Source organism: Balearica regulorum, chromosome 24, assembly GCF_011004875.1.
Source record: "Balearica regulorum gibbericeps isolate bBalReg1 chromosome 24, bBalReg1.pri, whole genome shotgun sequence".
Taxonomy (NCBI): domain Eukaryota; kingdom Metazoa; phylum Chordata; class Aves; order Gruiformes; family Gruidae; genus Balearica; species Balearica regulorum.
Window position 1 is genome coordinate 4818263 of NC_046207.1, and position 11108 is coordinate 4829370.

The 11108-nt window shown below is 71.4% G+C and overlaps 1 protein-coding gene across 1 annotated transcript; it reads left to right on the top strand.

The window, feature by feature from the left end:
• The first annotated feature begins 5287 nt into the window (after nt 1-5287).
• On the top strand, nt 5288-10948 carry NR1D1 (nuclear receptor subfamily 1 group D member 1). Its single transcript, XM_075774845.1, has 8 exons — nt 5288-5509; nt 7765-8094; nt 8182-8270; nt 8366-8510; nt 8838-9298; nt 9441-9626; nt 10030-10240; nt 10327-10948. Exons 1-8 carry the CDS (start codon nt 5482-5484, stop codon nt 10524-10526), a joined length of 1650 nt encoding a protein of 549 aa, XP_075630960.1. The 5' UTR covers nt 5288-5481; the 3' UTR covers nt 10527-10948.
• The last annotated feature ends 160 nt before the right edge of the window (nt 10949-11108 follow it).

Genomic DNA, 11108 nt, shown 5'->3' on the forward strand with positions numbered 1-11108 from the left:
CAGTTCCTGGTGTACATGTACAAGTGCATGCACGCACCCACACCCGCTCCCCCCGCGAGACTGCAGCCCCAGCACACGCAGGCACACGCATGCACACATACAGGCACACGCACGCACACCCCCCCCCCCCCCCCCGCGGTGAGGGACTGCAGCCCCCACTGCAGGCACACGCGCACCCTGCAGGCACTGCAGCCCCACTGCACACACACACGCACACACACACGCACACACACACACACACACGCACACACAGCCCCCCCCCCCCCCCCCCCCCCCGTACTGCAGCCCCAGCGTGCACACGTGTGCACACACACACACACACACACAGAGCATTTCCCCCCTCCCCCCCGCGCTGAACTCCCACGCACACGCACACACACCCCCCCCGCAGCACACGGGGCCGCAGTACCGGGAACACGCAGGGGACACACGGGGCACACGCAGGGGACGTGTGGGGGACGTGTCTCTGCAGAGCTGCATTCACGGGAGGGGGCGCGGGGGGGGGGTCTCCCTACACCCAACACCCCCTGCACAGCACCCCCCCCATGAGTCGCGGGGTCCCCCTCCGCTCCAGTGACCGGGCCACGCTGGCGGTGTCACCACGGCCGCGGTGCGGGGGGGACCCCCTCCGCTCTCCCGTGCCGCGTGTCGCGCCGAGCCCTACGGACGGCCGTGCCTTCCCGTCGCGCGCGCACGCGTGGCCGTGCTCGTACACGCGTCCGGCCACGCTCGCCCACGCGCGGCCATGCTGGCCGGGACCGGGGGGTTCCCGGTGCCCCGTCCCCGCTGCGGCAGGCCCACGTGCCGGCCGGGCGCCCGCCCGCACATGGCTCTGCAGCAGGGCCGCCGTGCAGGGAGGCTGCTGGGGCTAAAAATGGAGCAGGGCTCACATGCCAGCGCCACGTGACGCCGCAACCAGCTCGCTGGGATGGAGAGGGCTCCCCGCACCCGAGGAAGAGGAGGAGGAGGAGGAGGAGGAGGAGGGGAGGGCCCGCTCACATGGGCTGGTACAGATGCCAACCGGCCCGGTGCCCCGAAGCCTGCGGCCGCCGTGTTCCCCACGGGGTCAAGGGCTGCTGGGGGGGCTGCCCCACATCCCCACCGAGCCGCGTTTTGGGAAGGGCAAATATGGAGCCATGGAGGCATGGGAAAGGGGAGCGGGGTCCCCACCCTGCGTTCCCCGGGGTGGGGGGGGTCATGAGGCCGAAAGAGCCCCCGCGGCCCCCGGCGCTGCCTCTGCCCTCCCCTCCCTCCGGCAGCTCCGGGATCCGGGGCCGTGGCGCTGCAACGAGAACACAAACATCAGCACATGAGATTTATGGGGCTGCGGCCAGGAGGGGTGCGGGCGAGGGGGGGCAGCGCTGCCGCAGCCCCACCCTGCAGGCGGGGGCAGTGGGTGTCCCCCCCACCCGTCCCAGCTGCTCCCCATGTGGGGGCTTCCCGGACCACCCCACATGGTGAACACACTGGGGTCCCCCCCTCCCCTGGGGCCTCTGCACCCCCGTATCCCAGCATCCCCCTGATCTCTGGGTGCCTGCACCCTCCTGGGGTCCCTGCACCCCCAGACCCTGCACCCCTGAACCCTCCTGGGCACTTTGCACCCTCCCTGGATCCCTGGGTCCGTGCACCCTCCCAGGATGCATTCACCCCTAAATCTTGCACCTCCACAGATCTGTGCCCCCCTGCACCCCCAGATCCTGCCCCGGGGTCTCTGCCCCCCCCCAGATCCTGCCCCTCCCTGCCCCCCTGCATCCCCAGACCCTGCACCTCCCGGGGTCTCTGCCCCCCAACCCAGGTCTGCCCCATCCTGCAATGCCGGGGTGCTGTGGGGTGCCCCCGCCCGCTGTGGGGTGTCCCCCCCCCCCTTGCCCCACCCGGGCCGGGCCTGCCTTGTTTACCTGATTTTTTTCCCTTTCCACAGGGAGGGAAGAGGCGAGTCCTGGCAGCGCGGAGCCGTCAGCCCCGGCCAAGAGCCATGGGGACGAGCCAGGGCTGCTCTCTGCTTTTCAGCCACGAATCTGCTGCTGCACGGCAGGAAAATACCCCAAAACCCGAGCACCCAGCCCTGCCCGGCACCCTGGAGCAGGACCGGGGCTCCTGTCCTCCCACCCACCACCATCAGTGGGATCCCATGGGGACAAAAGAGGGGCTCAGGGGTGCAGGACCCCCCAAGTGAAGTGAGACCCAGCGTCTCTGGTAGCTCCCCTCCACTCCCGCACCCCACCCCGCAGCATCGCACCTACAGCTGGGGAAACTGAGGCACGATGTGCCCCATGGTGGCACGGGAACCCAGCCAAACCCAGAGTCCTCAACCCCACGGGGATGCTGCAGCCCCACAGTGGGTTTGGAAGGGTGTTCAAGCACGGGGGGTGCTGGGGCTGCAGCGCTGGGGGGGGGGGTCTGCACCCTGTCGGACCCCCAGTGCCCAGCCCAGAGGGGAGTGCAACAGGCAGGAGCAACCCCCAGTCCCTGGCAGAGACACCCCCTCTTTCCTGGAAAAGGTACAACAAGGTAAACAACCCGGCCAGCCCGGAGTAAAAATAAATCCCTCTGCACGCAGGCGTTCGCCGGCAAGCGGAGCACACAGTCACGTGGCACGGCCGCACGGCACAACCGGCAACCCGGGCACCAGGGCACGCGGCTGTCGGCCCTCGCGCCCACTCCACGGCACCGGGAGACGATTCTTCAGCTGCTTCCTTGTCCCTGGGGGGTGGCGGGGTCCCCTCTGCAGGGGAGGGAGCCGGGGCCAGTCCCTCCTGGGGGGATGTGGAAGTGGGGGGACAGGGGCTGGGGCGGTGCAGAGGGTGCGGTTGGGGGGGGGGCACGGCGTGGGAGGGGGCACGGTGTGGGAGGGGGCACAGGCACAGCTGGCTGCTGCCCTCAAGCAGGGCCAGGGCTGGTGGCAGGAGTTGGGGTGACACGTGTGTCCCCTGCCGCTCCCAGGTAGGTCTACCTGGCACCTGAGCGCGGCGGCACATGATGACCTTGGGGGGGGTTGAGGTGCCCCATCCACACCCTGGAGTGACTGACACGGGCACAGCCATGTCGGGGTGCACGAGGACCCGCAGGGAGCCCCCCGGGGGCACACCCCCGGTCTCCGGGAGGGTCCCGGGGACGGCTCAGCCACGGGGGTCCCACGCAGAGCACAGCGGGCGCATGCTTGGCTGCAGCACCCCACCATCCCGGTGGCTTTGGTGGCCCCCCCGACCCCAGCCCTGCTCCCCAGCCGGTATCCCCATCCTGCTGCCGGGTGTCCTGGCTGCACCCAGCCTAGGGCCCCTGCTCACAGCACCCTCGCACCAACCTGCTCTGCTGGGGTCCCAGCCCCACGACGGGACCCCAATAGTGGAACCCCCCTGGGGTTTCTCTCATCCCTCCCGGCCCCACTCCCATCCCGGGGACCCCTGGGGGAGCCGGGCAGCCGGGTGCAGCCGAGCATCCCTGTGCAGGTCCGGCCCCGCGCTGTGTGCCGTGTGCCGCTGCGCCGTGCGCAGGGTTGTTTTCCGAACGGAGACGAGCGGCTGAGTCACGGCTAATTGCTACGGCCCAGGAACGTGCCGGGAGGGGAATGAGGCACCACGCGGGGCCGGTGGCACCTGCACGCTCGGGACAGCCCGGGCATGGCTGGGAACGGCTGCACTGCTGGGAGTGCGGATGGCATAGCGAGGGCCCCCCCACCCCAGGGCCAGTGTCCCCCCAGGTCCCCTGCCCCTGTGCCAGCCTGGCCCCACACATCCTTCCAGGAGCTGCCGGGGTTTCTCCCTGCCGGAGGTGCCCGTTGCAGTGTGGCCACGGCGCTGTGCCACTGCCTGGTGACTCAGGGCGAGGGCGCTTCCTGCGGGGTGACAGGGTGTCCCCATCATCCCCAGTGCTGTGGGGCACCCCACGAGCTGGGAGCAGCCCCAGCACCCAGCAAGGGTCCGGGGGGGCCCCCAGACCCACACACCCACCAGGACTGGTGCCAGGGGCTCCTCGGGGTGCAGAGCTTTGGTATCCCCACAAGGACCCCGCAGACCCCTGGCACAGCCCTGCCTGCAGCTCCCGGCACGGCCAGGGTGCCCGAGGCCTCCCCTGCCGTGGGATTAGCTCCGAGGATTTCCCGGTGCTGGCACGTCTGTGCTCTGTACCTTCTCCTCCTGGCCGGGGGCCAAGGCAGCACCCGGCACGTGGCACCCAGGAGGGGGCTGGCACCCCCAAAACCCTCCCGCCCGGGGCCACGAGCACCCACAGAGCCCCTAATGCTGCTGGGCTGGGCCGGCCTCGGTGCCGCGACCCAGATCTGCTCGGCAGCTCTGCCCTGGCACGGCGGCGCTGGGCACAGCACGTCGCTGCAGCCCCTGCGGCAGCTGGGAGCGGGGCCAGGCTGGATCGCGGCTGCCAGGCACGTGCCATGCCGGGCACCCGCCACGGGCAGCGCATCGCCCCGGTGGCGCTGGGGACAGGCAGGGGGACATGGGGGGAGCGCGGGGGGGGGGGGCTGGGCCGGGCAGGTTGGGCTGGGGTCTGGCTGGGCCGGGGTCTGGCTGTGCCGCGCTGTGGTGTGTGCTGGGGCTGTGCCAGGGGCCGTGCCGCTGCTGTGCCCTGCACGGGCACCCCTGGTGCAGCGCGTCCTGCGGTGCTGTTGCTGCACCGTGCCTGGGTGTCCCCAGTGCAGGGGACAACACCGTGCGGGGTGACAGGGGTACCTGGGTGTCCCCAGTGCAGGGGACAGCGCCGTGCGGGGTGACAGGGGTACCTGGGTGTCCCCAGGGGACAGTGCTGTGCAGGGTGCCAGGGGTGCCAGTGCTGTGCCGGGGTGCCCCCAGTGCAGGGGACAGTGCCGTGCTTGGGTGCTGCCAGCACAGGGACCATGCCGTGCAGGGTGGCAGGGGTGCCCGGGTATCCCCGGTACCGGAGCCGGTCTGGGTGCAGGGGATGGTCCCGGTACCGGTGCAGGAGCCAGTCTGGGTGCAGGGGACGGTCCCGGTACCGGAGCCGGTCTGGGTGCAGGGGATGGTCCCGGTACCGGTGCAGGAGCCGGTCCGGGTGCAGGGGATGGTCCCGGTACCGGTGCAGGAGCCAGTCTGGGTGCAGGGGATGGTCCCGGTACCGGTCCGGGTGGCGGTGCCGGTCCCTGCGAGCTGGGAGGTGGCCCCGGTGCGGGGGTCCCCGTTGTGCCCGGGCTCCCCGGCGGCGGCGCGGGGCCGGGGCCGCCGGCGGAAAGTGTGTCACTGGGGCACGAGGCTCTCCCCGGGAATCACATGGGGGAGGCGGCGGCGCCGCGTGCGGCCCAGTGCGCAGCCGCGGCCGGTGCCGGGCGGGCGGCGGGGCGGGCGGCGGGCGCACAACAGCCCTCGCCGGGCGGCGGCGCGGCACGGCTCGGCGCGGCTCCCCTCGCCTCGGCCCCTTTCGGCGCGGTTCCGGCTGCGGGAGCGCTCGGCGGAGCCGGGATCAGCCGCTTCCCCCCCCGTCCCCACCCCCCCTTGTCCCCCCAGCCCCAGGATGGCCGCCCCCGAGGCCGGCAGCACAGGTCAGTGCCCCACCGGAGCGGCCCCCCCCCCCCCCCTCCATCCCCCCCCCCCCCCCCCTCGATCCGCCCGCGGGCGTGCGCGCCGGGACCGGGCGGGCACCGGCACCGGGAGCGATCGCGAGCACCGGACCGGAGTCAGGGGTCAGTGCACCGGGACCGCAGCGAGGGGCTGCGCGCTGAGACCGCGAATCGGAGGGGTCCGGACACGGGGACCGGAGGGTCCTGCGCACCCCACCGGGCAGGATGCGCACCGGGACCGCATCCCGGAACGGGGCTCCTTCCTACCGGGACCGGGCGGTCCTGCATAGCGGGGTAAGGATCGGGCAGCGGGGCCGGGAAGGAGGGAGGGAGGGATGCGCGCCGGTACCGGGGCGTCTTGCACACCGGGGCGACCTGAACGCCGGCACCGGCGGGCTGGAGACCGGGACCGGGGAGTCCTGAACCACGGGGAGCGCTGGACGCGGGGGCAGGACGGCTGAGGACCGCGATCGGTGCACCGGGGCGTCCCGGGCAGCGGAACCGGAGGGACGTGCGAGCGACACCGGGGCGTCCCGGGTACCGGGATCGGAGGGACAGATGCACCGGGACCGGGGCAGCGGGGACCGGGCATTCCGTGGGCGGCGGAGGCGATGTCCCGCGTTCCGGGACGCCCCCCGCGGGGACGCGCACCGGGAGAGGCGGGTTTGGGGTGGGGGGGGGGTGGGGTGGGTGGGAAACGGAGGCGGTGCCCCCCCCCCACCCGGCACGTGTCCCCCTCCCCGCCGCTGCCACGTGCGGAGTTTGTTTTCCCCGCAGCCCCGCCCCTCCCCCGCCCATTGGTCGTCTCATGACATCATCGCTGCCCCCCCTCGTGACGTCACACCCGGAAGCGGGGACGCCGCGTTCCACTCGCCCTTTCCAATGCGGGGTGGGGGGGTGGGGGGTGGGGGGAAGGGAGGGCGGGTTGTCTCCGGGGCAACGAAAAGGGGCGGAGCGTCGCTATTAGACCAATAGGGAGGAGAGGGCGGGGCAAAGCGTGAAGGGGCGGGACCGCGGGAGGCCACGTGCGGCTCGAGCACGTGGGGTGGCGGCGTGAGGCCGCCTGAGCTTGGGGGGGGGGGGGGGGGGGGGAGCTGCGGGGCTGCTGCTTGGGGGGGGGGGGGGGTGTTGTCTTTAGGGGGTGCTGCGGAATCGGGAATGCCCCCTGCGTCATGGTGCACCCCCTTAGGGGGGGTTCCCCCCACCCCAAAGCTCCGGGACCCCCCCTTTAGGGGGGGTCCCGGAGCTTTGGGGTGGGGGGAACCCCCCCAAATATTTTGCTGTCCCAGGAGCTGCAGTGCTGGATTGGGGGGGGGGGTGGCATGGGACCCACTGTCCCCAATTCAGTGACCCCCTTTGGAGGTGGCTCGGTGCGTGTGCCGGGAGGGGGGGGGGACGGGGGGACGGACACGGTGGTGACTGACGGTGGTAGGTTGGCTCCGACGCGCGGCATCCGTGCCAGCGGCACCGTGTGCGGCGGGAGACACATGGCCCCGGCGATTCCCCTTGTGTCCCCCAACGTCGCCTTCCACGTGTGCCGGTACCGTGTCCTGGTGTCGCTGCTCCGTGCGTGGTGAGGTGTGTGGGTGTGTGTGTGGGGGGACTGTGACCTCTGCCGGAGCTGGCCGTAGGCACAACGCTGGGGCTGAGCGTGTGCCCCCCCACTCCCCCCCAACGCTGGTCCCCACCTTCGTGGGGTTCCCCCACGCGGAGCTCCCCCAGCCTCTGCCCTTTGCTGCACCCTGCAATGGGGCTGCGTCCTCCCAGCTGAGGGGGCTGCGCTATGCCGGGGGGAGGGGGCTGCGCCATGGGGTTCTGTCTGAGAGCCGGGCCGCGCCACGGGCACGGGGTCAGAGCCGGCGGGTGTAACTGCCGTGACCTCCCGGTTACGCCTCCGGTGGGTTCCCAGCCCGCGTTCTTCCCGCGGGCACTTCCGGGGCACCGTGCCCATGTCCCCGGCCAGCGTGCACCCGGGCAACCTGGCGGTCCTCGTCCCACGTGGGGCCGGCACCCGTGGCAGCCGCTGGGCGCGGTGCCTGACTCAGGGCAGGCGGCGCACGTGCCGTCGCGGTGCGGCGGGATGCCTGTTGGTCCGGGATGCATCCGAGGTGCTTCCCTGGGGACCCCCCCCGCCCCATCCCGGGGTTGCGATCCATCTCTTGGGGTCCCCCCTCAGCCGGGGGAAGCTGAGCCCGGCACAGCTCAGTGCATGTGTGGCCCTGCTGCTCTGCCCGCAGGCGGCGTGATCAGCTACGTGGGCTCCAGCGGCGCCTCGCCCAACCGCACCAGCCCCGTCTCGCTCTGCAGCGACAGCTCCAACAGCAGCTCCCAGTCGGGCTCCCAGCCCTTCCCCACCTACTTTCCCCCGTCGCCCACCGGCTCCCTCCAGGACTCCCGCGCCTACGGTGGGGGCTCGCTGGCTCCCCGTGAGGATGGCTCTCCTTCGTCCTCTTCCTCCTCTTCCTCCTCGTCGTACGGCTCCTCGGTGAACTTCCCCGGGGTGCAGCAGGTCCCCGCGGACGAGCGGCGCCGCAGCTCGCCCAGCAAAGCCGGCAGCACCGTCACCAGTGAGTGGGGCGGGCAGGGGGGGCGGCGGACGTTCCCCCCCCCGTGGTGGGCACCCCGGGACCCCGCTCACCCACGTCCCTCCGCAGAGCTGAATGGGATGGTGCTGCTCTGCAAGGTCTGCGGGGACGTCGCCTCCGGCTTCCACTACGGCGTCCACGCCTGCGAGGGCTGCAAGGTACCGGGGCTGGGGCTGGGGCGATGCGGAGCCCCGACCGTGCTGGGGGGGGCCCCTGAGTGACACTTCCCCCCCCCACCCCCCCGACCCCGCAGGGCTTCTTCCGCCGCAGCATCCAGCAGAACATCCAGTACAAGAAGTGCCTCAAGAACGAGAACTGCTCCATCGTCCGCATCAACCGCAACCGCTGCCAGCAGTGCCGCTTCAAGAAGTGCCTGCTGGTCGGCATGTCCCGTGACGGTGAGCTTGGCCCCAGCACCCATCATCCCCCCCCGGACCCCCCCTAGAACCAGGGACCCCACGTTCAGTGCTGTACATCCCCTCTGGGAGCGGGATCCCCCATGGTCAGGGCTCTATGTCCCCTCCAGAGTTGGGTTCCCCTGCCTGCACCGGGTGCCATGGATGCCCCGCAGGATGCGTCCCCCCCCTTCCACGTGCTCGGGGAGGTGGGGGGTGGGTAAAGGATGCAGCCACGTTCCTGGCAGCTCCCGAGCCCCCATCGTGCAGGGCTGGGGGGGGGTCGATGTGCCCAGGCTGCCCAGTAACGCCGGTGTTTGTTCCCCGCAGCGGTGCGCTTCGGGCGCATTCCCAAGCGGGAGAAGCAGCGGATGCTGGCGGAGATGCAGAGCGCCATGAGCAGCATGGGCACCGTCCCGCCGGGGATGCCCGGCCCCGGCGAAGGTCCAGCGCCGGGCGGGGGCCGCGCGCCGCCCCCCGGCCCCCCGCCGCTCGTCCCCCCCGCCTGCTTCTCCCAGTTCCCCCAGCAGCTGACGCCCCCCCGCTCGCCCAGCCCCGGGGGGGCCACCGAGGACGTCATCGCGCAGGTGGCCAAGGCCCACAAGGAGATCTTCGTCTATGCGCACGACAAGCTGGGACCCCCCCCGGCCTGCGAGAGCGGCCTCCTGCGCTGGGACGTGCCCCCCGCCTGGGCCCCCGGCCCCCCCGATTCCCGGCTCTGCCCCCCCGCCTACCCCGAGCCCCCGGTGCGGGGCTGCCCCTGGCCCCGCGGCACCAAGGACGTCCTGCCGGTGAGCGCCCGGGGGCTCCCGCTCCCTCTCCCCGGGTATTTTTAGCCACTAATCGCACTAATCGCCTTGTCCACGCCGTGGCGGCGACGGCGGGGCCGGGGGAGCCCCGTGGCGCCGGGCTGAGCCGTGCCGTCGCCCGCAGGCTTGCCCCATGAACAGCCACCCGCCCGGCCGCAGCGGGCGCTCGGTGCAGGAGATCTGGGAGGATTTCTCCCTCAGCTTCACCCCCGCCGTCCGCGAAGTGGTCGAATTCGCCAAGCACATTCCCGGCTTCCAGGCCCTCTCCCAGCACGACCAGGTCACCCTGCTCAAGGCCGGCACCTTTGAGGTACGTCCCGGGACGGCGAGGGTTCAATGGATTGCGTGCTTCCCCACGGCGTTGCGCGGCGTGGAGCCCCGTGGCGTGGGGCCAGTGCCCCGACAGCATTGCACCGTTCCCCGTGGCATTGCGCGATGCCCCACAGCCCGGCGTGGTGCCCCGTGGCACGGAGCCCTAGCGCAGAGCACGGCATTGCGCGGTAGCCCACGGCATTGCGCGGTAGCCCACAGCGTTGCAGGATGCCCCATCGACTATCACCGTGCCCCTTGGCATTGCGCAGCACCCCTCGGCGCAGCACATTGCCCCGTGGCATTGCATGGTAGCCCACGACGGTGCGGGATGGTCCGTCGTCGTCCCCCCTGCCCCAGCATGGCACGGTTCCCCCGTCCCGCTGACGCCGCGTGTGCTGCAGGTGCTGATGGTTCGCTTCGCCTCGCTGTTCGACGTGAAGGAGCAGACGGTGACGTTCATGAGCCGGACGAAGTACAGCCTGGAGGAACTGTGGGGCATGGGCATGGGCGACCTGCTCAGCTCCATGTTCGAGTTCAGCGAGAAGCTCAGCGCCCTCGACCTCACCGACGAGGAGCTGGGGCTCTTCACTGCCGTCGTCCTGGTCTCGGCAGGTGGGAGCCGGGGCGATGCGGGGTGCGGGAGGGAGCTGGGGGTGGGGGGTGTCGCTGCCCCGTCTGCTGACACCCCGTCCCTGCAGACCGCTCGGGCATGGAGGACACGGCGTCGGTGGAGCAACTGCAGGAGACGCTGATCCGCGCCCTGCGTGCCCTCGTGCTGAAGACGCACCCGGCGGAGACGTCGCGGTTCACCAAGCTGCTGCTGAAGCTGCCGGACCTGCGCACCCTCAACAACCTCCACTCCGAGAAGCTGCTCTCCTTCCGCATCGACGCCCAGTAGGGCCCCCATGGACCCCGGGACCCCCCCACCCCCACCCCCCGCGCACCCGCCACCCCTGTACATAGCACCGCGGGTTTGGGGGGGGGGGACGACACACACGACCCCTCCGAGGGACAGCACAAACCCCACGGCACCCGCCGGACTTCTGGGGGGCTGCACCCCCCCCCCTCCAGGTGGGCGCCGGGATGCCAGGACCCCCCTCACCCCCCCCTCGAGCTGGGTGCCAGCCCCACGGCTCCGCTGGCAGCGCCGGGGGGGGTTCCCCCACCCTGGCACCCCCACTCCGGCAGCCAGCGGTGGAAAGCAGAGGCCGGATCCAGCCGAGCTGTGTGGGTGGGTTTGGTTGGGTTTGGTTGGATTTTTTTTTTTTTCATCATATATTTATTACATAAATATATAGTAAAATAGACCAGCAACAATTACCATAAAAATATCTTTCTTTAAAATCCTGACCAAAACACAAAAGGGTTTAAAATCGCACGTCACAGACTGTGATTGTCACGGAGCTTAGCGGCCCCCCCCCCCCCACCCCGTCCCCCGCCCTACATTCAGCGACGCCGGCCGCGGCCCCCGCTGCCACCG